This window comes from Serinus canaria, chromosome 14 (genome assembly GCF_022539315.1).
Source record: "Serinus canaria isolate serCan28SL12 chromosome 14, serCan2020, whole genome shotgun sequence".
Classification (NCBI taxonomy): domain Eukaryota; kingdom Metazoa; phylum Chordata; class Aves; order Passeriformes; family Fringillidae; genus Serinus; species Serinus canaria.
Window position 1 is genome coordinate 7,277,136 of NC_066328.1, and position 27,805 is coordinate 7,304,940.

At 38.3% G+C, this 27,805-nt stretch overlaps 1 protein-coding gene across 1 annotated transcript in view; it reads right to left on the bottom strand.

The window, feature by feature from the left end:
- SNX29 (sorting nexin 29) overlaps positions 1 to 27,805 on the bottom strand; it is a 97,633-nt gene that overhangs the window by 10,432 nt on the left and 59,396 nt on the right. Inside the window, exon 20 of the mRNA XM_050980126.1 lies at positions 21,158 to 21,297. Coding sequence (XP_050836083.1) covers positions 21,158 to 21,297 — 140 coding nt within the window. The remainder of the gene's footprint in view (positions 1 to 21,157; positions 21,298 to 27,805) is intronic.

Sequence of the window (27,805 nt, forward strand, 5' to 3'; positions counted from 1 at the left end):
TTTCATCAGTTTCTATCTAAGGAATACTTCTACTTAATACTCTCATTCCTTGGCTTTCCACTGCACAATGACCTCTGCATTTGGGAATGGTTACTCTCCAGGTTTTGGGATGCCCCAGACAGAATAAGGGAATGCCTGAACAATGTGCTCTGGCAAAAAACCTCTGCCCAGCTAACTAGGAAGACAGAGACCACTACACACGTATTTACATTTATTTATAACTTATATATTTGTTGTTTGTATTCCTGTGCTTAGTTGAAAGGCAGGAAGTTTGGCTGTCCCATCCATTTCCATCTGGAAATCACCAACATTCAGCTCTACTCACTCTCCTCCTGTCAAGGGTGGCTCTGTGTGAGCAGCACATCCACCACCCCCATTCTGAAATCCTCAAAAGGGGATTTCATGAACAAGTGGTTCAGAAGCAGAACATGATCCAGGGTTGTTTATGTAATAACAAAAGGTCAGATTTGCTTTCAGAAGAACAGTGTTCAGTTCTTGGATTGGAGTTCCCTGCTAGTAAGTAATTATCTTTAGGAAAGCACAGACAACTAGAATACATTGGTATTGAAAATATTAAAGAATCTGAAGACAGAAGATGTGCATTAGGATTCACAATGCATCACATACATGAAAATAAACTACAACTTCTGTTTGGCAAGCAGCAATTTCCACATGCTGAGGCAGCAGTGCATTACAGCGACCAGGCAGGCACTTCCTCCCCCATCTTCACAAACTGTTTGCACACAATGGTTTTGACATGGAGGGCAGACAAATTTAATTACCAAATTAGCTTTTAAACAGCATATAATCAATACAATTGGCATTGGGCATAAGAACAAAGTTGACAGCAAATGCCTTCTCAGACACCAGGACACAAGTAAAGCCAGTAAAAGGAGTTAAGCATTAACACCCCTGAGCTCTCCACATCTAGTTTACACAGCACACAAAATGAAAATAATTAATCATGTTTCATGCCAAGCACTGGGAGGGGGGAAAAAAAAAAGTTTATCATCTTCTCCAATTTGCTCAATTTTGCCAGTAACACAGAGAGGAAAAATCTGAAAGTTTAAAATATTTCTTCTTATCTGTTCATCCCTATCATTTACCTGATCCTGTGCTCACTGATGTACTGAGACTAATGGCAGTAAAAAACTTGGTGCATACTCCTGCCTTACTTCACCACCTCAGGCTTTCAGCCTTTAACACCCGCTGTTTCAGCACCTGGGAAGAGCACCAGCTCCCAGCCCCCTGGTTTTCCACGGGCTCAGGAGCAAACAGCTCCTGGTGCTGCAGCTCTGACTGGGCCATGGCTCTGCTGGAGCCAGAGCCAGCTGGCTGCTGTGTCCCTGCTGAGGGGCTCTGTCCCTCCACTGTCCCCAACTCATCTTGGATTCAAATTCAGCCAGGCAGGAATATCTGCCCCAAAGCACTGCCAGGGGCAGCTTTCAGGGAGTTTAAACAGTCTCCAAAAGAATAATGTGCTCTTTGCTTGGGTTTTGCCAGTAAGCTGCCCATCACAAAAACCTGCACAAACAATTACCGTCATTCTCTTATTTTTAAAGACAAGCCCCTTCTTTTAAAATTACCATGGAAGCAAATGGAATGATAGAGAAAAGTTGTCATCAAAACATGTTGTTTTGATCTTCCAAGGAAGTGCTTCAGTTTTAATTGCTCCATCAAGTTAAGAGGTATCAGCTGCTTCTCTGAAGTATCTTCATTTCTCATGAAGATTACACATGATATTCACGTGTGCAAAGGCAGGAGAGAGCTGATGTGACCATTCTCAGAGCCAGATTTGAATCAAAGTCACAATAACAGCTATAAATATTAAAAAAATGAACAAACTTAAGAAACTGCTCCAGGAATCATAATCATAACTTTTCTGGAAAATACGGTGACAACAGTCACATGAACACTGCTCTACAGCAATCATTCTTTCTGGGTTTTCTTTCTTAAATACTAAGAGCATGTTACTGCATTCCAGCCATAAGCTTGGTACTAATAATGATGCATGACCTAAAAACCTCAAAAATATAGGCCACAATCTCAACCCCTGGGAGCCTTTAAATTATTCTTCATTTTAGCCCCTTATTTAGTTTTCCTAAGATAAAAAAAGAAATTCCCACTGACTTGGATAAGCCCATAGAAAATAGTACATCTGCACCTGGCAACATAATCACAGGGTTGAGACTTGGTACAGTGGAATTAGATCTGTGCTCTCTAAATAAACAAAAGTAATCAAGATGGGGAAATATGTAAATAAATGAGTACCATCAACAGAGTAACAATGGAAATGCTGACTGTGTTCTTGATAATGAAGACAGGAACTAATGTTTACATTTAATCCAAGACAGAAAGGGAAGCTCATGGAAGAATGACACTGCCTAGTAAATGGCTACAGGAGCCAGCTTGGGATGCAACAATCCTGATAAATTAGACAGCAACTAAACAAGCATCAGGCTGGCCAGCAAAAAAGTGACCACAGTAATCAGCAACCAAAATCACATTTTCTGTTTAATCATATTTTAATTATTTTCTCTGTAAAATGAAAATGCCTGTGATAAATGCAGCTCATCCTTTTTTTCATTATGACTCCAAATTAGGTTAACAGGCAGCAAAATTTGCTACTGACTCCAATGGGAGTTGAATGCATAGTGCATTGCTGGCCAGGAGCTCCAGATATTTGGGGTCAGCTCTCCAGGTATCATTAGATTCAGAGCCTTTAAAAAGTGTATGAAGTTGGTCCCTCTATAACTCTGAACTTTCCCAACGAGTTCAAAATAAAAAGATTAGCAATAATATTTTCCAAAATAATAGAGAAGAATCAATTTAGGACAGCAGTGAGCAGCCGTGGCTGTGTCACTGCTGGCAGCCACTGCAGTGGAGCTCCAGGGCTGGAGTGACATTGCTGGCAGCTGGACCTTCTCAGTTCCAGCTCCTGGAGAAGCCTGGAAATGGCTGCTGCTGCCCAAAGAATCTGCTTCTGGAGGCCAGCTGAGTTTTGTCCCAGAAGAAAGCTATCAAAGGATCACAGGATGACAAATCAGGCACTTTCCTCATTACCTATGAAATTCCTCTCGTTTCTTTGGGTTTTGTGGCTTTTGGCCACATGAAGACTTTGCTGTTAGGAAGAACAGTCAGCTTTGACAGAGGACATCTTATGGCTCCAAGTACTTTTTGAATTAAACAGTGGCTCTCCTTCCCTGGTTTGGCAGCTCAGTGAAGCCCCTGTGTCACTGGTCAGTGTCACAAATGCTCATGCCCAGTACCAGGCTGTGAGATGGTGCAGAACTTGATCTCTGTTGGGGTAGCTCTGCTTTGCCAGCAGAACAGCCCCAGCAGACAGGAGGGCAGGTGTGTGCCTGCAGCTCCCCTGCAGTGCTGCTGTGCTGGCCTGAACAGCAGAGAGGCTCTTTGTGCCCTGTGCAGGTGACACACAGAACCTGAGTGCAGTGACAGCTCCACAGGCAGACAGGAACCCTTCTCATCTTATCCCTGCCCTGTGCTCAGCAATGCTGGGCACTGGATTTTCTTGGAGTCTTCAGGATTTAGATGCATTTTGACTCAGCTGCAGCACTAACAGTAACAGTATGATAAAATATTCAGTCTGCAAACCAACGCCATTTTCTCTCCCTTTGGTCACACCTGACTATTCTCTATAGCTGATGCTTTAGGATTTATCTCTTTTATTATGCTGGAGCCTTCTACTGAAAGATTTCTAACAGAGCCAGAGATTTAGAGCTGTTCAGTGTATAGATATGATTTACCAGACTTACTGTATTAAAACAAATAAATTAAATCTCTTGTAAAGAATTAATTTATGAATCCTTAAGAATAAAATTTGAGAAACAAGATTTCAGAAGTTAGATAGACATAGAATAGCAAGAAATGGACTCTGTTGTTTGCAAGGCCCATGTTTCTAACTTTCAGACCCAAAGATTAGCAGGTCTCTTTTTAACACATGACTTTTACTAAACTCTTTAAGTGTAATTGTGTTACACTTCTAAAATCTTAAACTAAAAATAAACCTTCGTACTGCTGTTGGTAATCAAACTGTGAAGCACTGTGTAATTAATATGTGGAGATTGAAGAAAAATGCCTTTGGTCTGCTCTTGGAGATGGTGACCCCAGCCAACCCAGTACAAATCCTTCCTGGAATTTCTGTTTAAAATCAGGTTACTTGAGCAAGAGGAAGCTGAAGAAGGCTGTTTAGTGATAAAGCAGATCTGCATTAGGAAATGAGCAGCTGGTGTGGTTCCATCCTCCCAGAGCAGCAGAGCCTGATGTCAGACCAAGGCTGTAAATTTGTGAAGCTCTCTCTGGGTGCTGTCCCTGGGCCATGCAGGGTCAGGGGTGGAAGCACAGACAGGATGGATTTCTGAGCCATCCCTGCTGCTGCACACAGACCAGCACTGGCTCAGGATGCTGCCACTGCTGTTCTGCACAGACCTGAAGAGCTCAGGTCATTTTGCATTTCTGAACTGACATTTGGCCTCATTTGTATCTAGAGAAGATGTATCTGGAGACCTCTGAAACAGTCTAAAGTAAAAAAAAACCAGCCAAAACCACCTCCTTTACCCATTGGTTAATGATGTGAAGGGCTGTGGCAGGGAAGGAAGGCTGCATATTATGAATTTTTTGTTATTAATAGACAAGTACCTCTAATTACATCAAGTTATTCTAGGATATTTCAGTTAACTGTTCATGGATTCTGCTACCACCACACAAGTACCAAACATATTAAAAATATACCACAAAAATAGGATCTGTGATACAACAGAATTGAATGGATTATGTTTACAGCTGGCAGATAAGCAAAACCAAGGAACAAAGCTTCTGTAGAATGTTTTGAATTTCAGTGATGGCCTGTAGCTAATTCCTGCTGTTTTCACAGGAAAAACTGATGGCTGCTGCAATATTTTTCAATACAAGTTCAAATAAGGAAAAGAAATAACCTACCTCCTTTTGAAAAGCTGTGCAGTTGGGCATAAACAAGCTTGTTATGGTCTGGATTAAGGCCAAGTACATGCAAAAGTACAAAGATACCTCCCTTATGAAGATTATTTGTTTTACTATTTGAAGGGATGCATCCATTTATCCATTACTGTCAGTAGTGCACAGAAAGGAGCATGAGTAAGCACTGGAAGACTGCAATATAAGATGTATAAACAGATTGCTCTAAACCACAGTTTCATGAGTATTCCTTACTGCTTCATATGCTAAGAGAAAGGAATAAAGTTTATTTTCCATCCTCAGCATAGCCTCTTTCATTCCACAAAATCTCTTCCACTGTGGAAAAGTAATTAAACTTAATCTTTGGTTTTATTCCCAGTGAAATAAGCATTACAGAATAATTTTTCTTGCAATACTCCAAGACTAACAGTTACATGAAGAGGAAAAAAAGTCATGTTGTTTCATTAGCAAATTATTTTTTTTAAAAAATCATTCCACTAATTCTGCCATTCAAGCAATTATGTAAAGTTTACATATGGGAATTCATTTGCACACACTCATTCTGATGTAAAGAACAGTATATTTTCAATAATTATTCCCCTTTTTTCCCCTGCATAACAGATTTCTCAAGGGCAATTGCTCTGAGATATTGACATTTCAGGGGATCTGGAGCAAACATCATAAACTCATGTCTGAGAGCTCAGCTGGCAATACCTCTGACAATGCATTACAGAAATCCACCATGCCAGAATTGTTTGCAAATGCCATCCTGTGCCAAAAGTGCTTGCAGATGTCACAGAGAACCACCCAACATGAAAAAGGCCCTGGGCTGAATGCAGAGCAGCTCCTGGTGCACCAAGGCCTGATGTGCAGGGGGCAAACAGCAGCAGTGCCCACTGGGACAGTCACCAGGCAGGGGTGAAACCTTGGAAATGCCACTTGGCATTTCAGAGAATGTCAGAAAGGCAGTTTGGTGACACAGCAAAGGCTGTTTGGGAACTGAAGAGAGAGCAGTGCTCTGTGGCCTGACCAGAAGGAGACAGAGCCAACCTGGCAGGTCACAAAACTCAGACCCTGCTTCCCAAACAACAAAGCCCCTAAATCTGCTCTTCCTGGAGGGGCTGCCTTTAGCATCCAATGCACATATGCTGGTCTGGGAGTTCTTCTACTCTCCCACATTTTAGAAACTCATACAAGAAAAGTGATTTTTCACTGGTCTGTGTTGCTGGCAAGCATCTCTATCAAGCTTCCCCTGTTAACAGGATTCAAGCTGAGAAAGACTTTAATTTGACATTCTCTTGAACATACACTCTGAACTTCCACAACTGGTTTGTACCAGGAGTCATCTGCTATAAACTGTGTCTATCGCTTTCATGACTCCATGGAAGATTTTACTAAGAAGGGAATTAAACTCAAAAATCTCCAGACTGGGTTTTGTGCAGGTCACAACCCCCAGGCTACACTAGCATAGTTTAAGTAATATATTTTGCCATGCACATTGATTGAAGTGAGTAAGAAGCCTCTAAGTTCCTTTCAACACATCAGAGAAAACCAGGAGTAGAAATAACCTCACTTTTTGTGAGAATAGCATGGCTTAAAAAACATCTAAGTGCCACAGTTTCATGCTATGCAACTTCTAAATATATTATAAATACAATATATATAATAAATATGGTATTATTTTGTTTGGTTTCTTTCAGTTCCATTAATCAGTTTCTATTCATTCTGTGAACATATATTTAAAGACATAATTCCCTCTTCAGCTGTGTATTTCAAATTCTAATTTCAAAAAACAGCACTAAAAGAGTAGTGGGCTATGAGAACTTATCAATAAGGGAGCTCAGCATCCCATCTGCCCCAAGCCCTCCTGCCATCACACCAACCTGCACCCAGCTTTCAGCTGGAGAATGGAACTTGAGGAATTTCTCCTCCTTCCAGCATTGTGCCATTCCCACAGAGAGCTCAGCTGGGGGATCCAGGCTGGCTGGATGCAGGGGGTCAGCACATCCTCCCAGGGGGATCCCCAGGGCCCTGTCCTGAGGAGCAGGAGAGGGAGCTCAGGGCTCTGGATCCCAGATCCATCTGCACTTGCACACAGATTGCTCTGGCTGACCAGATGGCTTCTTACAAAACAACATGTTCACATCAACAGTGTTCAAAACACTTTCTGCTGGAAACTTGTTTTCTGTCAGGGACCTGCAGATGGTTCCCTTCCCCTACCTGTAAGTTCTCCAAAATACATCTCCTGAACTGGCTCTTATGCAATCTTCATATGCTGAGATTTGACTGTGAATATCTAAAGCTGGCAATTTTCTTAAAATAAGCTCCAGAAAGAGAAACTTAACAAGCAATTATAGATCAGCTAGTTTAAATGCAGCTGTAGAATAAATATTACAAACTGTTCTTCAGGATTTAGTAGGCCAAAAAGTAAGCTCTAAAAATCACAAAGTCATTACAGGGAACTCATGTAGATTTGGGTAAGGCCAGGAAATTGGCTCAAGAAGGGCAAATATTATGAAAAGAACATTACACAGCTCCATGAGAGGTGTCTGTGGAGTGTGCATGTGACACAGTGAGGCACCTGAGCCAGTCCTGAACAACTATGCAGTAAATGGCTCCTATCATCCACATGTTCCCTTATGCAGTCATACAGAGGCAATTTAGTGTTCTCTCACCTGCTCAGCAGCTTAAAAAAACATACTGAAGAAAATTATCTTCACACCAAATTAAAATATTCACTTTGATTTTTTTTTTTTTTGCCAGTGTGGTGCTCTTTGATGACCTGGATGCCACATCAAAATATGCATTATGATACAACATAATTCTATATATTTGTGGGCTTTTTATATTGCAAATTCAGTGCCTATTTTAAAACACTATTAATTTTGGGGGCTTTGATTGAAAAGGGACAAAAAGACACAAAAAGACAGTTTTGGAAGTTCAAAGTATGAGAGGTCCCACATGCTGGAAGGTAGATACTGTCATACAGCAAGGACAGCAAGAACACAGAGGCATCTGCACTAGCACATTTTAGCACATTTTAGCTATTGATTGACTGAGTTGCAAACTCCTCTGTGCTCTCCTGCTCTGAAAAAGTCAATTCCAGCAGAATAATGGAGCAAATTGCTACAGACAAAAAGGATAACTGGGAAATAAACTGCCCAGACATGTCTAGCCCCATTTACTAAAAAAGGATAACACATAGAAAATAAAACTCTTTTTCATTATATTAGGTGTGTCATTGAAACAATTTTTTAAAAAGAATTCTACTCAGACAATCATGCCAGAAACTGGTTTGCATAGTAAAAGGAAATAACTAGACAATTGCAAAGAAAGTAAAAGCTTACTTTCACTAGCTAGCTTCCTTTACAAATTATGTATTCTTGTTAATGAACAAAACAATCTCAATCTTTAAAAATTACTGTTATTTGAAGGAAAGAAGAACCAAAATGCCCTGTTATATTTCTTAGCTATTCAAGTAGAAATATGTTCTATGTGCTCACTAGGAAAGTTTTCATCAATCTTGTAGAGATGTCAAACTCTTTCAAACATGAAAATTTTGATGTCAATGTTGTACAGTTGTCAGTAATCAGGTGCAGACTAAGAGGGTAATGGAGAGCAGGTTTACAGACATTGGTTTGTATTTGACTGTTCTCATGGTTATGCTTTGCAACTCTTGATTCATTATTTTGCATGAGAACTAAAACATGCCTTTGCTTTATCCAAGATGTAGGTACAACACCATGACATTGCTTTTGGAGACAAACACAGCACCAAGAGCTCTTTAACCCAGCACAGAGCTGCAGAACAATCTGGGAAGTGGAGCTGCCAGGCAGACTGAGGCTCTGGGCAGGCCTGGCAGAGCTGGTCTGGCACAGACTGAGCAGCAGCCAGAGCTAAAAGGCAAAACCACAGCGAGCCCAAGGTGCCACCGTGCTCCCAGCCAAGCCCAGCCCTGCCCAAGGGGGCCCTGTCCCCTCGGGGTTGGCTCCCCAAGGCACATGGACCTCCTGCCTGTATCCTGCCACAGAGTTCAGGCCTTAGGCCTGGGCAGAGTTCAGGCCTTAGGCCCCCTTAGGATGGGCACAGTAAACTGACACAGACAATATCACAAACATCTGCATTGTAAGCGTTACTAAAATCGCCACCTGGATTGGATTTTGTGAGCATTTGTGTGTGCCCCACACATGCACATTTCATAATTTCATATATCTGCTAACACTATCCTGATACCAATGAACAGTTGCAGCAGGGTTTTAGAACTGCACAAAGAAATTGTTTCCTACTGAGGAAATCCAGATTCTAGGGTTTCAGGATGAGTAGAGTACATATACTGCTGGAATAGAGAGGATCAACATAAAAATTACCTCAGAATCTACTAAATGTTTATGAGCAAAAATTGATTTTAAAGTATGCAGACAATGAAGCTGAAGTTAGAAGATGATTGCCTGTGCATTTTCCAAGTTTCCAGTACTTAAAAAAAAAATCATCCTGAATTATGCTGAAAGCCCTTCACAAAAATATATTCAGGCTATGAAATGAGAGAATGGAAGCTTACAGAGCTGAGGATTAAAGGATGAGAGGCAGTTTTGTCCCAGCACACTGAGAACAGGTCCACTGAATGCCCACCAAGCTGCTCAGATATCCCAAGCAGAGGGAGCTCCTCTTGGCAGGCCTGGACCCTGCTGTGCACATGGAGCAGCACTGAGTGCAGGATGCTCACTGCCCCAGACCTTCTCACCCAGCATCCTACATGGAGCTGCACCTTTATACACTGTAAGAATATTCTGAAATACCAGCATCACTCATGTGTATTTTTTTCAAGGCTTGTTTTCAGATGATGGAATACCTTCCTACAGTAGTGTTCATATAAAAACTCTGTGCCTATGGTGAACACCTTTGGTTGCTACCTCAGCTACCACTACTTCAAAAAATGAAAGAAAATCCCAATACCATTCTAATGAAATGGCTTCTTCTCTGTGTGCATAAAATGCAGTAAAGTGAAATAAATCCTGTGTAAGTGCTCTCTTTTTTTTACATTTTTTCCATCATTTTCCCTTTTCACCTCATTTTAACATACATTCTCTTCAATCAACCCAAACTGTGTCACTCAGTCTCTTGCTCCTATTACATTTTACAGCACTCCTCTACTCTTATTCAACTCATTTATTCTTGTATTCCCTACCTTCTCCAGTTTTCTTTCTACAATAATTCACACTGACAGCCACAAGACTGTTACCCACTAAAACCCAGCTACTGTTTGCTCCTGTTTATGCCCAATTATTCTCTCAACAAACTCCTGAGCTAAGTTGATTCTATGTTGGTGAGTCAAACCTCTGTTGTCCAGAAATCATCACTCCCACAGCTCCCCATGGAAACCAATTCCCTCCTGCATTAACAACATCAAGTTCTCTCTTTCAAATCAATTCACCTGTTCATGTTTCAGTTTGCCCTTGTTTCACATTTCCTTTATTACAATATAGGCCTCAAGTCCCTGCTGACTCACTCTGGTTTTCAGCCACCCAGACCTCAATCGCAGTGTGACACTGCCCAAGCTCAGGAAATCCTGAGCAAATCCTCCTCAGTATTTGACAAATTTTTATTATATTGCTCTACCTTCCTAAATATATTTTGTGAAAAATTCCAGTATTTTCAATACACTCCTCCAGGCTGAAAACCTCATTTGAAAGTTCTTCTGAGCAAGTCAGTCCAGTTAAAAGAATGACTCTGGTGAAAAACTGCACTGTTGCAGCCTGGATTCTTCCTGTTTTATGCACTGCTGTTAAATTAATTTAAACTAACATTCTGACACTGTGCTGTGCCCTTTAACATGTTATGATAATGACATCTTCTTGGGTTAAATTCTATTCCTGTATGTCATTAATTCAATAATCAGAAGGGAGTAAAGTGAGAATACTGGTAGAAACCACAGTGCTTACAAGAAAGGTGCAGCAATTCTATATTTGAATGTCAAGTGCAGCTGTCATATGGCTCATCTGACAAGAACATCTTTATTCTTTTACTCACTTAGGACAACCACACCACACTAAAAGAAAAGAAAGGTCTTAAGATGGCTGTCAACACAGCTGAAAGCAAAAAAAAGTAAACTGATTCTTCCATACTTTATCCCACAGTAAAGTGCTTTCATGCTATCAAGAATGAGGACAGGACTTTGAAGTCCTGCACACTTAACTATATTAGCATTTCAGCATTCCACACTTCATAGCCCAGATGCAAAAATTTGTTCCAGATCCAAACATGGCATAAGGAGCTTTTAAAAATATTGGATCCATTGTTTGAGTTAGATATGGACAAAATAGAAGCAGGCTTTTTCTGTGTGTTTAAAATTAGAAAGTTTCTGATTTAGCTCACCAAATCCACCTTGGCAACTCCCTGCCAGACATGAGTGTACAGTAAATATGCTGACAGGAATGGTGTGCCCAACCTCCAAAGTGAAACTTTCTTTCCTGGCTCCAGAGCCCATTTTTTGCTACCAGTTTCAGAAACACCTGCTCAGTGCAGAAATGCTTGAATGTATAAAGAATTCACTTTTCAACAAGGGAGTGCACGTGACTTGTAACCAAGGAAACAGGATCACTGCTGTAATGACACAAAACTTAACTGGCTCTGTGTTCTTTTATCAGAAAAATCTTACTATCTTCTTGCACTGCTACAAGTTCACAAACCCCAGAGTTTAGAAACCCTGTCTTTTGCTAAGGACTTGCTGAGCTTGCTGGCAAGCAGCAAAGGAGCAAGGAAGAAGGATGTGCAGCTGAGAATCACAACTCATCCCTCAGAATGATCCTTCATTACAAAGCCTGTTGTTAACTCGGAGCAAAAAGGATAGAAAGTGATGATAGAATTCTTGGGGCCCAATGGGAAAAAATAAATTCAAAAACATCCTGATCCAGCCAGTTCCTTGCAAAAGACAGATGGGAATTGAACATCACAAAATGCACAGCACAGTTTAAATCTCCTTTTGTACAGCACTGAAGTTTGCTCTTACACTGACCATGGCTGTTTTCAACATACTCTGTTTGTTCCAGAGCTTTATAAATTTTGTGATTATAAAGGAAAATAATATTCATCAGATAGCAACACACAAAGTGCTTTATAACTGTTGCTGTCAATCTATTTGCTTTCTATTTTTGTCCCATGCAATGGGACAAAACCAATGCAATGGAGAGCATTTCCTGTACATTCCTACACATGCAAAAGAAATATCATAGCACAGCCTCTGTCATTTGTTTCAGTAATTTTAAACATAATTCTGATTTTCTCAGGCAGCATTAAACAAAAGTTTATTTCAAGGTGACTGTAAAGATCACAACCCTCAAATGTTTCCAATGGGGACTGGAGAGTATTCAATCCTTGTACAGTATGCACTAAATTATTCTTCTCATAAGCACTGTAAAGGTCACTCTGAATATAAAGAAGCATGATAAAAATCTAATTGATGGAAATATGCTCATAAACATCTATTTGTGAGGCCTGTTGAACAATTCATAGCAATTAACTCAGCAAAGCAAGTCTCACTGTCTTTATTGAGATGGTAATTGGGGTAAGTCACACTATTTCTAAGTGAAGTTTTTTTTTTGTTTTTTTTTTATGGTAAGGCTCAATACTGGGGCAATAAATACAATGCATAAACCCCTTCAGCATTATGGAGCTGCTGAAGGGCACCCCAGCTTTACTGAGCATCACACCAAGACAAAAATGACAAACACCTTTCCCTTGAGGTGTCTCAGCCCTGGAACACTGCAACACTGAGGTGTTTCATTAGGGGGAGCTTACAGGGATGTGTTTTTGTAATGCTTTCACTATTACCCATCCCTGCAGGACTAAGTCCTTTCAATTGTACTTCTGAATACTCAAACACTTCTGACTCAGTGGTGCCTTAAAACTGCAAGAGAGAAAATGCAAGTGAGAGCAAGAAATTGGGAGCAAAAGGAAGAAAACTTCAAGAGACACAAACAGATTCTTTCACCTGAATAAAACTTATTTGCATTGGGCACTGCTGGCAAATTTAATAAGACCACCTGCTGGAAAAGAAACAACCTATAGAAATGCAGCTGAGAGAAACAAAGAACTAAGAAAACCAAACAGATTTTCTAGTCCTTTTTACTTGAACAATTGAGAAGAAAATCAGCAACTACAAAATAGTTTTAAAGATATCAAAACATATATTCTGACTCCAAATTTGAACTTTGTTTAGTTTTTATCTGACATGTAAAGAATTACAATGTTTTGATACAAAAGGCATATCTTGTTGGTTATTCTATATGCCTCATGCAAATCAATAGGGACTATGCAAAATATTCTTCCTGACCAAAAAAATGTCATTTAAATTCCAAGGAGCAGTTACTTGACTGCTAACTTCTGTAAAACTGCCAACAGCAGAACCAAGTTGAAGTCAGCAAATATCTTGAGTTCTGATGGGTATTCGGAATATATTTCCATCTGCAGCAACTGTCTGAAGACTGTGACTGCTGTTAATGGTATTGACATGGTAACTACCTTTCCCTAGCTGAGGTCAGGGATTTTAGAACCTGTTCCAACCATTTAAAAAGACAAACCACTGGTAAGAACAAAATCAGAGTATGCAGGACAGCTCTTAGCCCTGTTCAAAGCAGCAGCAGTTGCTGTAAAAGCTCCCTGACAGACTTGAATAATCAATGGGAATGTGTTTCAGTTTTTCAACTGCTATACAAAGCTTTAATTATTTCACAAATCACCTGTCAAAAGCCAGATAGATCCACTGTAAAATGAAAACCTACAATCATATAATCTTCATATGTTTGGATAAAACCAGCTGTATAAAGCCAAATTATTCTAGTAAGCCTAAAGCACCAATGTTTATCCATAGGTATTTACTGTATTCAACCCCTCTTATTTTTAACATCAAGCATCCCATGCCTCTTCATTCCTGCATTTTCTTGCTCACTTTATCACTCTTTCTATTCCTCCTGATGTATTTTTTTTCTTTCCTCTTTTCCCTCTCAACCACCCAGAGCAGAGAAAGGAAAATTTAGGACATTTGAAGAATGCCATGTAATACACATCTTCAATATGTGCAAACCACAGAACACAACATACCAGGCAATTCTTACAGAAGGGAAAGAGATGAAAGTTTGAATTTTCATATACTTTGACCAAACAATTTTTGCCCTACTTCTTCACATTTCACTTAGATCAAAACATGCATGATGCTTTTTTTAAGTCTGATGTCAAGCATCATAGGTTATGAAAGACTAAAACCAAAACTGTCAGTTACAAAGTGAGGAATGCAGAACCCAAGAATAACAGTGAGACAACTCTATGTTTGTTAAAAACAATCCAGTCAAATTCAAGTATTTTAATTCTACCATCAACAAAAATTCCACAAAAGAATCACATTTTTGCACTGAAACTTCCTGTGTTATCTGAACACGGTAATCAAACTTTTAAAATCTAAGATATTTTTACTTCAACAATCATCAGTGCTTGGCAACACAGTTCACCTGAAAGATAAATATTGTGCAATGTCTCTACATTAGATCAATCAATTAACATAGCAATAAATTAGTTTCATTAGCATGTTTCAGGCATTAGAAGATGCTTTACTAATTAGAAGTCCCATATTTAAGCAAATGCTATTTCCAGTTTGTTCATGTAAATTTTATTGCAGAGTGCCTCCTGTATTCTATCAGAGAGCTGATTTCTGTTACACAGCATACCTGGGGTGTGCTGAGGAGGCACTGGAGCCAGGCAGTGCCCAGTTGGTGGAACAGGCTGCCCCCTCAGGGCAGCAACCCAGCACCAGCCTGGCACAGCACTGTAGGATGCTTCAGCTGAGTGCTGCCATTCATTCCAGCAGAAGGCACAGATGTGCACCTTGATGGTTCACAGAATCACAGAATAGTGAGGTTGGAAGAGATCCCTAAGATCACAGAGTCCAACCTGTGCCCTAACACCTCAACTAGACCACAGCACCAAATGCCATGTCCAGTCTTTTTTTAAACACATCCAGAGATGGTGATTCTACCACCTCCCTGGGAAAAGCACTCTAGTATTTTAATCTTCTTTTGGTGAAAATTTTTTTCCTAATATCCAACCTATACCTTCCCTGACATAGCTTGAGACTATGTCCTCTGGTTCCGTTTAAGAAGTATCATGCCATCACCAACTCAGTTTTTGAGAAATCAACCAATTCAAAATTGTATTTAAAACTTTCTTACTTTGCATCAATCTTGTTTTACAGCATTTCAGGAGTTGCTCGTTTGCTTTTCATCTTATTGTTTATCTGAAGATGCAGTAGCAGCACAACAGTCACACCTCTATCTTCATATGCAAATATATTCATGACTGTGTATTCAAAAATCTTGTTTTAATTAATATTCATCTTTCTGTGGAAAGGTTTAGGTTTATTCTTTACACTAAAACTGTGCCACATCTGTTGTACATGACCTCTCCCTCATAGTAACTTTCCTAGAAGATTTATTTCATTTCTACTTGGCAGCAACATTTTAATACTTGCAATGGTATTGTAGAGAAGTTAATGTTTTTATTTCTCATAATACCTCTAATACATACATTTAAATGTTCTCAATGACACACTGAGAGGTGCAACTGAAACAGAGATGAGAAAACTGCCAAATCCAAACCAAACCAAAATTCTTCAATTCTTTCAGAACAAACATCTATTCTTCTACACTATTTTAACTTCATTGTCTGCAAGACCAAAAGCAGATACTTGCCTTCACACACTGTTTAGTGCTAAATAAATCTGAGAGAAGCATTCCCAGGATGACATTCTCGTTTGAGTTGCTGATTGGCTGGCACTGAAATTTGCCTATCATTCTCTCTCCACATTTCTCATAACTTTACCTTCTAAGAGAGTGGAAGCATTTTACAAAATGAGAAAGAGGTAGAAATAGTAATTTTTTTCACTACAATTTAACTTGGTGACTCAAAGACAAATGACACAAAACATCTAAGAACACAACTTCTGCTATCAAATATGCTCCTAGTAATGTCACCCAGGGGAAATGGAGACAACAGATTTTTTTTTAAATTACAATCCTCTAATCATCACAAAGAACTGATGACTCCTCTGGTGTTCAAATACATCCTGCAGACAACAGAACCTGCTGATGATTTACTGAGTAGATTCCCTGCTTTTGTTAAAGCATCTGAGCAGCTCCCACAAGGGTGTAAATGTCCAGCTTTGCAGCTCAGCAGAACATAAACTTGTTATTTAGAAACCAGTGTAGCATTTACCTGTGGCCTACAACACACAATAAAAGTGTACTCAGCACAGCAATCCAGGAAAACATTCACCAAATTGTGGTGATAGCATTCTTGCATGCATTTTTATCCAAATATTTGCACTGCCAATGCAAAAGAAGCAGCAAAGACTATTCCTATTGAGGAGCTCTGCACAGCTACCAGGTGCAGTCTGTGTTGTAGGAGCTTCCCATGTTCAGACTTTGCTTTGCTCACAGGTAACAAACATTGTATGAGCAGCTGTAATTAGTCAGCACTGCTTTGAGCAGGGTGGATGTAAAGCACAACTCAAGGTTATATTCCAGATTTACAGAAGATTTGAGGTTGGAAGGCACCCATGGGGATCACTGAGCCAATCCCCACAGGGCTGCCCAGGGCTGGGTCCTGCCAAATCCAAGCACGGAGTGTCAGCAAGCTCTGGGCTTGCTGGAGGGTTCCATCCCCCTCACAGTGGGGGAAAAAGAGGCTTTTATTACTTTCCCTGCATTTCAGTTTGTGCCCATTATGAGGATGTTGGAAAGAAAATCTCTTTTAAAAAACTAGGACAATTGATACAGAAACCAAAGAGATAGAAAATTGGACCATCACAGAACTTTAGAAATCTTTTTCTCAATTTATAAAGCTTTTAGCTTCTTACATACTTGAAATCATACAATCTATATAAAGATTTATATTGAAAGACTCAATTATATGGTTCAAAGAAATGTGATTCTTATTGCCAAAGATCCCTCCTGATTTTATATATATTTACAGAGAACTAAAAGTGTGTGATAATTTTTCATATTGATAAAAATACAACTGTACTTGTTATAACCAGCTTTGTTTATCCATAGTGAACCAATAAGTGCAAATAAATGTTCATTTAGTAACTATTAGCAGAAAGGCCTTCACCAGCTAGCAGATGTAGCAATCTAATTCAGCAGTGCCAACTCTTGATTTAGGTATTGCTCCACATGGACTGAAAATTTATCTTTTGATATCAATTTTATTGCTGCAAAGAATTTTTTATTCAGCATGTAAACAGACAAATGAGCAGAGTCAGAATCTACTTTTTATATTAAGACATGAAAGTGGACTCTAAGGGAAAACTCTTTGACCAATCCTGTGACTGAGCTAACACAGAATCAAAACTGAAAAAGATACAAACTGAGACTATAGGTGGTAGAGACTGACAAAAGAAAAAATACATTAACGACAGTTCACAGCACAAGGATTTAGAACAAGAGATACTTCCATGACTCACCACGAGCATTTGATACCATGATGGGAAGAAATGTAGCAAACTCATCACATCACTGCACTGCAAACTGTTAGCTGAGTTTCAAATTAAAATAACATTCCTTCCTCTGTAAGAGTGCCAGGCTGTTTCATACAGATCAATGGAAATGTTCTTCCTTGTCAGATCTGTGCCTGATTCTATGGAACCACTGCACTTGAAAGGGAGGAATTCCCAAAGGAACAAACAATAACAATTTTAGGCAATATTCCTTAACAGTGGATTCAGTCTTAGAGATATTAATCTTAGGTTCTGCTCACCACTATCATATTTTAAGACCACAATAAGGTCTTAAAAGTGATTAATTAAAACTGACCCTGTAATTTCTACCCATAGGATGCCTAATCAGATGTAACCTTAATGGGATTTCTCATTTGCACACTGAAGCCTGGTCATGTAATTCTGCAGTGAGAAGAGCTTCTAAAAGACCCAATAATTTTTTTTTTTTATTATTTACATTTCATTGCTTCCAAATGTTGTCATCTTATTGCAAAGCTCCCATACCTTCTTGGTGATTTCTCATGGGCAGCTCCTCACAGCACTGACTCCTCCTTCTTCACAGCACAGCCACCTCCAGCTCTCTCCTCACCCAGCTGACCCACTCTTTTATAGCACTCATCCTCATTGGACACAGCTGTGGCCTGTTAAGGGCAGGCCTGCTCCTAATCTTTGGTAGTTAGCTCAGCTGCAACTCATCAAGGACCAGATTACCTTCTGCACTATCCTCATTTTCTTCCATTCTATCCCCCCACACCCTAACAGACAGATCTAATGCTCTGGAGATTTTTTATGCATACCAAGACTGTAATTTTTTCCTCAGACTGAGGTACCACTTCTGCCTACAGCACAGTCCTTGGACTAATACCTCAATGTTTTGTAATTACTCCCTCACAGATAAAGATGAAACCAACTGTACGTACATTTGTGCTACAGAGGAAAGATTAAATAAATCAGAATTTCTGTACGTATTTACAGTGTTTCATAGTAAAATATTATTAAACCTAACAGAAAAGAAGTTTTGCAAGTACAGTACAAAGGTTACAACTGATTAAAGTAATAATTCACAGACTCCAAGATATTTCAGATCTCCTGTTGATGAAGCTCAAAATCCATTATGGAAAGATAATACTGGAGAAGTTGGCAATCTGAAGTGGAACAGAAATGCATTTTCTTTCAGATGCTTTTTGAACCCCCAGAAGTGCCAGGTCATGACTCTCAGATAATAAAGGCCATGGAGAGTTCAAATAGCCTAGAAATGATGGCACTTTCAGACACTGATAGAACGAGCACATTTTAGAAAGGTTCTTTTTATTAATTTAATGCTGCTGCTGTAGCTGCAGAAGAGTTTGATATTTCAGTAAAATGCATTAAAAAGCCATTTTGTCTGCTGCTGTAGATGAAGAATGTAGTTATTTTGCTCAACAGTTGAATTTTTCCAGAATCCCACTAGTATTCCTTGAGAAAACTATCTACTCTAGCCAAGAGAGAATGCTGATACACTTGTTATATAAGAAAAAGTTCTCAGCAAGTAATTCACAGATCCATGTAGGAACAGAATCTCTGCCATGATGTCCAGATATCACACAACATTCCACTCCACTGTCTCATGCAATGTGTCAAGAATTATGAAATTGCCAAATTAAAAAAAAAAACCAACTCTAAAAATAATGGTTTTTTGCCACCTGTGGAACACCCACAGCAGGGTTAGCAGCAGTGCAGTGCATCACAGAGGTGTTTAGGAATGGGTGATAAATTATGTTGGCCAAATTCTTTCAGCAAATCTCTCTTCTTAGAGATAACTGCATTATTTTGTAACACAATACTTCACTACCTAAACTGTACCCATAGAATATTGGAACTTAAATGTGCTCTCAATAAAACTTTGCTCTTTGTGAAATTGATTGAATCTCTCCCAACATCACATTTATGAGAAGAAATAGAGTTGGAGGGGTTTAAAACAGGGAAATAGTGCTCACTCAGACTTGTGCAGCAGTGGCAGAACCCATTACATGGATTGTGATTTTAATCTGGCCCCATGCAGGTCCCCATACCTGGCACTTCTTTTAATAAACAGAAACATGAGATCTAAATTCTACTTGCACACTTAGAAAAGAGATAAGAGTAAGTATCAGAAAGCAGTTGTTTATGGCTGAGGAGTAAGAGGACACTTTTCTCCACTCCTGCTTTAGACATAAGTGGCCAGGAGATTATAAATATACTGTTCTGGAAATGTCATTTCTCAGAACCAAACAAAAGTGTAATAAATTACTTCTGTACTTCTTAAAATTAGGATTTTAAAAAACCCACAAGAGGAGGAGTATAATGGCATTTATAATCACATTTTACAATTGCAAATGTATTTGGTATTTGCCCCCTCTTATTTAAAAAACAAAACTAAGTACAACATAAAAGATTACTTATTTTAAATTGCTCAACAAAAAGCTACACATGGGCACCTCAGCTGGAACTTTAAACCATTTCCATCTCTCCATTTCTCAGCTCTTAGTCAAATTCTAGACAATAAGTTCTTAGGGAGCAAAAGCCAAGTCTCTTGAGAAGTTTTCCCCACAAACATCACCATTTTTAACACCATCAGCAAGATGTCTCATCAAATTCATTTCAAATCCACAGAAAAATTGGAAACTCATGAATGCCATGAAATGTATCTTGGCATTCTTCCACTCATCTATTACATTTTCTAATAAATAGAGCTTTCTTCAAATGCAATTTCAACTTGAAAATCTGACACAAGACTAGGCAATAATACAAGTAAATATGTGTGCTGTGATGAAACATATTCATTTGAAATTGGCCTTGAAGCTGCAAATGAATCCACCCGTGGGTTCACAGGCATGGATGCACAATCCCTGTGCAGAGGCTCCTGGACAGCAAATTTCACATGAGGACTTACTGTAAATGAGTGTTCAACCTATACATTATTTTGTGCAGGTGTAGGACTAAAAAACCATTACACTGAAAAATTACTATTGAAAGAACATGACTTACAAAAACAAATATTCACAGGTATTTTTTTCCTAAATAGTTTTAAGTATTTACAAATATATGAAGAAATTAGTTTAAAGGGAAAAAGGACAGCTTTACCAGATTATACCCCTTGTGGGATGGTTTGAGATTCCTAACAGACAACTGTTATTTCTGGACATATTCAACTTTAACATTAATGAAATCAAAACATGCATCAGCAGACTGCAAAATTCAGCTAAAAAGAGCTCAACAGCTTGACTTTTTTATTTGGTTAGTAAGGACCCTAATAGTGCTCTACCCCCATCCCCCCCAAAAAAGATGAAAAAATAATAGAATCCCCACAGCAGCAAAACACAAAACAAAACTAAGGAAGACCAAATGAAATAAATTAAAAATATCTAATGTTTAAAGAGCATGTATGGATGTAGATTTTAAAGTCAGATATTTCTGAAAGCTTTACACTGTGATTTTCATTCAAAATCCCCATTTAAATAAAAAAAAACCTCAAATTTCTCATATATTTCTTTAAATATAACAAAAGCACCTGCAATCTGAACAGGAGCCTTCTATTTTTAAAAAGCACTGATTTAAAGATTTTGGAGATGCTGGCATTATACTTTAAATTAATCTGTGATGAAAAAACCTTAATATTTTCTTGAGTACTTGACAGATACTTACAGAAAAAAGGGCATCAGCTGAATAAGTGTCTCTTTTTTGGGATTGGCTGTGAATTCTGGCACAGTTTGAATAATTTTGTTCATTACATTCCTTAGGTAATTTTGTAGCTGCTTGCGTCGCTCTTCCACAAACTTTGCATCCTAAAAATAGAGAGGAAAAAATATAAATGGCACAAAGAACATGTTTCTCAACTTCATCATGTAACTAAACAGTACTGGTAAGCATAAAAAATCTATATTTTTATGATCTCTGTTATTATGGATATATAAATATGCTGGCAATATGCAAAAAACCCTTGACTCTGTCCTTAGAGATAAAGGAAAATCATGAATCCTAATAAAACCTGTTTCACAAAAACATCCACTGACAGGATGTCAAATCCTCTCCCTGGCAGAATCTGTCTTCTCTGGACCATAAACCACTGCAATCTTAGAGAGGCAGAGCAGAACAGCAGCACAGAGGCTGTGGCATAAAAATTTATGCTTTTTTTTTTTTGAGATCCAGAATCACCAGTTTTTGCAGGAGAAAATGCTGACTTACTCCCACAATGTCTCTCCAGTTCACACTTTTCAGATGTTGGGTACACAAACTCGAGAATGGACAAGTATTTGTCCAGCATTTTGATGTTATTAATTAATTATTTTGTGATGATGTCTTCATTTAGTAGATTTTCTTCAATATTATATCACAACTCTATTAAAATGTTTATTGAAGTTTCTGTGGCATTTAGATCCAGGATTTTATACTATGTTGGCCCAAATAAATAAACTAGTTCAATAAACTCCACATTCTGCTGATGGGCCTAGAAGTGAAAAGTTTATCACAACCAGCAAGATGCCAGGCATCCCATAACTTCCATGTCATTTAAACCTTGTCCCTGTGAGGGATGACAGTGACATGGACTATAATCTAAAGGTGCCACATTTCCCAGGAGCAGGGAGCTCTAACAGGTTTACAGTGACATCAGGTGCTGGATGCTTTATGCTCAGCCAGGGCGCTCTGTCTCAGGCAGGCTGGCACAGCTCACCTGGTTTAATGTCACAGGGTGTTCTCTAGGCACCAAGCCAGACCTATTATTAGACAGCTACAGCTCTCAAAAGCAACCATTATCTAAAAGATGTGTCTATCCAACCTGGATTATTTATGTCTGTAAGAAAAGGAACTGAAATTAATTCTTGTTTCTTGGGGGGGAAAACACAAGCCGCCAACAAAACACCATAAATACATTTGACAACACTGAATAAATTCATTGTATGGAAAAGGTTCAGCCCATGCTGCCATGCAGGGGATGCAAATCTGAAGGTTATTGCTTCCCTAGATAGAACAGAACAACACCATCAAAGCAGGGATCCTCCTTCAAGTTCAGGAGGAATTTGCTGTAGCATTCCTAGAACCTTCACTGACATTTTGTTCTGTTCTTCCCTCTCATTAGAAGTTACCAGGAACAAGCATATTTTTAGGAATAACAAATCAGACATAATTGTAGGGACATAATAGAGTAAGATATAAGAAATTGCTGAAGACATCCATACTTACAGATTTCAAAAACTGAAGCAGTGCTTACATTGTTTAGTTAAATTAATGAAATTCCAAAATATACACAGATTTTTGTTTTTGTTTTCTACATATGAACTTACACAGATGTCCAGTCCTGTTTTAACATTCCAGTTCTACATTAATACATTTTATTCAATGTAGTAATGTAATGAAAAAATAACTAACGTATTAATTAATCAAATAATTTAATGGAGACCTAAGTGAAAATTAAAAACACTTATACATTATATACTTGGCTATTTCATTTCTATCAATCACATATTTTTTCAGCAACATACACACCAGTTGCGTTGCAAGTGATTTGAAACTCATCCTTTATTAACCCAACAAAGTTGTGGTGTTGGAAGTCCCCCCAAGCCCCTCTGCAGGGTCACCTGCCCAGCTCCCAGAGCTGAGAGCAGCTGCTGCTGGGACAGGGCAGAGCAGAGCTGCTTTCTGCCCTGCTGCAGGAGGACAAATGTCTGCAACTGAAGCCTACACAAGCTGTTGGGAACATTAAAGCAAACATTTCCATTCATGACAACACATATTATTACCATAAAATGGAACTCTAATAATAAATAAACATGCTCTTCAATGCATATTAAACAATTAGCATTGAATAGCACCTATGTTACTAATTTTTTTTTTTCACTAAGATTTTTGTTCCCACTGGATTCTTTGGTGAGGCTCAAGGAACAGCCTTGTGTTCCCCCCTCTCCTCTCTGAGGATCTAAAGCACCACATCACCCCATTGGAGGGACACTTTGCTGCCACCAGCTGCACGGGGATGAAGACAAGACAGGGACTCATGGGAGATGTCTGGGAAGAAGAAAATTTTGTGGAAGAGCTTTGGTTCTGGAAGCTTTAACCACACCAAGCAGAGGGGATGTTTGGCACCTGAGCCCTTCAGTTGGAGTCCTCCTGCCCCAGGTGCTGCCAGGCTGTGCCATGGGGCAGGACAATCCTGCTTTGCTCTGTGAGCCACTCACAGCTCAGAGCCATCCCACGAGCTGTCTCACCCTCACTGCACTTGTTCATTCTATTTCATTGCTCCTGTCAGTTATGTTTCCACAAGAAAATCTCCATTGTTAAATACCACATTCAGCAACTTTTTCAGTTCTGAAGTTTTTTTGGTCACAAATCTTCAACAACAGTATTTTCAATTCTGAAATTCTTTCAATTATGTTTAAGTTCTCTCTTAAGCAGAAGTTGCATTCCTTCAGTATTACTTCTGTACTGCAAATGTGTTTAACAAAAATCATCATCTTTCACAGGAAGGACTTCTGTTATAGACACAGGAGCCAAATGTTGAATGTAGGTACTTTCCATCCCTTATGTTACTCTAAAGAGTCTCCTTGACTACAGAAAATAAAGAACTTTTCTAATTAAGACTGCCAAAACATGCTTAGGGAAGGCACTTTTTGCTGTTTACAGCTGAACAAATTAATGCTCATAACATGGCTATTTTTCTGCCATTTGTCCAAGAAAAAGGCAGAACATCCTAGAAATAAAAACCCAGCCTGAAAACAGTTAAAAATGTTCTTTTACTCTGACATGAATTTGATCTGTAAAACAAACACCAAGCAATCTACCATGAAATTCTGTCCCATGTACTCTGGCTCGTTGTCCTCACCAGAAGCAATGTAAACCAAGGTCAAAATGATTCAGCTCCAGGTCTGCACTTTATCATGAAACGTGCATTTTGCAGCAGCAGGTTGGCTACTCAGAGCAATGATTTTAGCACAGAGTTGTTACTGCCAAGCTGTTGCAGTAATAAAGAGTTTTTGTCACAATATAGTAAACAGAACAACTGGTAACAGAAAAACAAAACTGGCTCAAAGCCTGGCCAATTTTTTCAGTCTTAAATTATCAAAAGGTACCTATAACCTTCTTTTCACTGGGCCCAATTAGCCACAGCAGAAATCTAGGTAGTGCTTGACATTCCAACTTGTAAACAAACACCTACTTTTATTTACAAGGAAAAAATACAAACCCACAGCAAAAAAATTTCCCTGTATCAGTGACACCCACCTCCTACTTTTAGTAGATTTCTTTGGTGATTGTATGAGTTGATACAAGCCAACATTTGCATATGTACTCACACAGAAAACAAAGATCTTCCCCCTAAGGTAAGGTACACACTTACCTACACTTGATGTGAATGTACTTTGAGGACAAAGTAATTTTGTTTAAATTATCAACATTTGCAAGACACCTTTGCATTTTCACATTATTAAAGGTTAGATTTCATAGTTTCATTTTTAGGGAAACAAATACATACACAGAAAGATCAAGTAACTGTACTTAAATAAAGACCCACTTTTTCACTGAAGTTTTTTAGGCAAATTTTCTAAAAAATAAAACTGCTACTGTTTCTGCATTAACTACAGTAAAAGTAATTTACTACCCCACAGTTCAAGAGCACACAGTTTTGATTAAGAGACCACAAAATTTCAGTTAACGAGCAAAAAGCTCCTTCAGATTACAGAAGCAACAAAACACATTTGGTAAAATATTTTTAATCTGAAATTCATGTCTCCCAAAATGTTGAATGAGATTCTTTTTGACTGATAACTTGCCACATTTCTTCTGCCCATAGCAAAATGCCGGTATCAAATTACAAATAGCTGAATATTGTAGTAAATAATGGAAAAGTTATAGACTCTCAACATATATTAGATGATGATGTTAAGGAGTAAAACCAAGAAGCAGAGTCTTGATGTACCATATTTTATGTCATGTTTTTTTGCAGTTTTTCATTACAAGCCAAGTTCATTCCAACTTGCAGTTTAAATTGTTTCACACAACTGCTGGTCTTTTATACGCACTGCTAGTATGGAACAGATGGTGAAACACTGATATTCTTCATTATTAATGGGACAGCTCATTTAAGAAGTTTCAAATATTTTCCAGGAGCTTTTGGAAATGCTATGATTGCCATGGTTACCTGCCATGATTTAGGGACAGATAAAACACTTTTAGATTCTGGGCTTGGTGCTGCTGTAATCAACATCAAACCCACTGCTCCTGAGGTTCTAACCATTACTTAGCATTTAACCAACCTCCTGCTGGTAGCACAGGGAAATAGATAACTCAAACAAAACCCAACAACAAAACACCTGAGAGCTCAATCCAACTCAATTAAGATAAAAGGAAATATGAAATAAAAGGAGATATGGCTTCAGGACTTTAATCAGCCTCTGATACCACACAATGCATCCCATCCTAAATTAAGCTGACAATAATGCTATTCAAAGTTGAACCTGCAAATGCAGGAATAAACTCAGGTTATTCTAATGTAGCCTACTCTTTTCCATCATCTTGGCCAACCAGTCTTAGCAAAATTATCATATCAGTTTTTATCTATTTATGAGGCACCAAATGCTAGCCTCGAAATGAAGCTGGCAATCAGAAGCTGAGATGGGAGCTAATTAAATATTCAGTTGCTGAGTCATTCTCACTAGTTTGTAATTAAAAGTTATGTAGCAAATATTCAGTTCACAGACCAACTGACACCTTTACACAGATCACAGTAAAATACAAACTTCAGTACATCTGTCCTTAAGTAGCTATTGCATCATAAAACTTTTAGGAAGGTAAAGTTTTTAACCCTAAATATACCAGATGCCACAATATTACACAAAAATCGTCTCAAAATTATTGAAACTACACAAAGTTAAAATTTCCATCTTACTTGTATTGCCAGATTCTGTATGATAGAACCAGGCCAGCGTTATTCAACATAACAAGGGGATACAATACATGAAATTGTCATTTTCCCCATCACAGTGTGAGATTTTTTTGTCCATTTACTGTTCAGTGGAACAAACAGCAATTTAAGAGGATGAGATACAAAGAAGAAATCAAGGAACTGTCAGTTTTGAAAAAAAATCTATTTTCCTTTAAACAGAGATTTAGTACATAATTGTAATTATTACTCTGTGTTTCTTTGCTAAAATAGCTGATGCATTTCCATCTCCAGCTCTGGGCTCATTTCAATGGTACCAGAAAAGTGCTTTTAGATAAAGTAGTTTGAAAAAGGCATTGCTGCAAACCCAGCCAGTAGCAGACATGCTGAGTGTGAGCTACAGTCCTGCAATGCCCTCAGTCAAGCACCAGTTTATTCAAAGCAGAATTTTAATCAGTAAATATGCCAACAAAAAAAGAAAGCTTGAGAATAAATCTCAAACTGATCTCTTTTTAGTGTCATGGTTAATGCCACTGTTAGAAAAATAACTCAGTAATGTTATGCTAATAAAATCCAGTGTCATCTAAATATTTTGTTATTTAAAGACATATGCCAACCATGTGTTAATTTGTCAACTGGTCAGGAATCAACTGTTAATTAAAATGCATCAATAAAAAACTGCAGCAAGACCCCTAGGGCTCATCTCTTGCTCAGCTGTTGAATAGGGAAACACTATTTCTGTTTTCTCCTCAGATAAAGTATTAGCAGTCTACCCTATAATTTTATTCAGGAGAAGGAGATTCTGCAAACTACAACACAACAGTTCATGAAATTGAGATCCATTTTTTCACCAGCCTATATTACAGTAATAACTATCAACAATATTAGTTAAAATGTGTCTCAATTCAGTGCTTCTCTCCAACACTGCAGTTCTCTTTCCTAATTTCATCCTTTAATCTGGTTGAAAATGCCCTGAAGACCAATAAAGACAGACTCTAAATTTAAAATAACAACAAAATAACCCACCTCAAAACCCTTTAGAAACATGGTACAGACACTGCTTACAATGTACAAGCTTTTATATACAGTAAGCTTACAGTGATGAAAAAAAACAGCCATAAATTGATTAAAAAAATCAATAATGAAACAAAAACTTAATTCTCATGTAAAATTCTAGATTTTTTTTAACAAAAATTTTATTCAGACACATTCTGATAAGATGATTGTGTTTTCTAATATATGAGTTGAATTAATGAGGAATATTGATATTAAGTGCCCATAATTTATTGTGCCTTCATCCAAAGATATTTTACATGATAAAATGAAAAAAAACCAAATTTTTCATGCAGGAAGTGCCTACAGCATTTCACATGATTTGAAGTATTTAATATTTTGTTTTCTTTTTAAAAAATTAATACTAA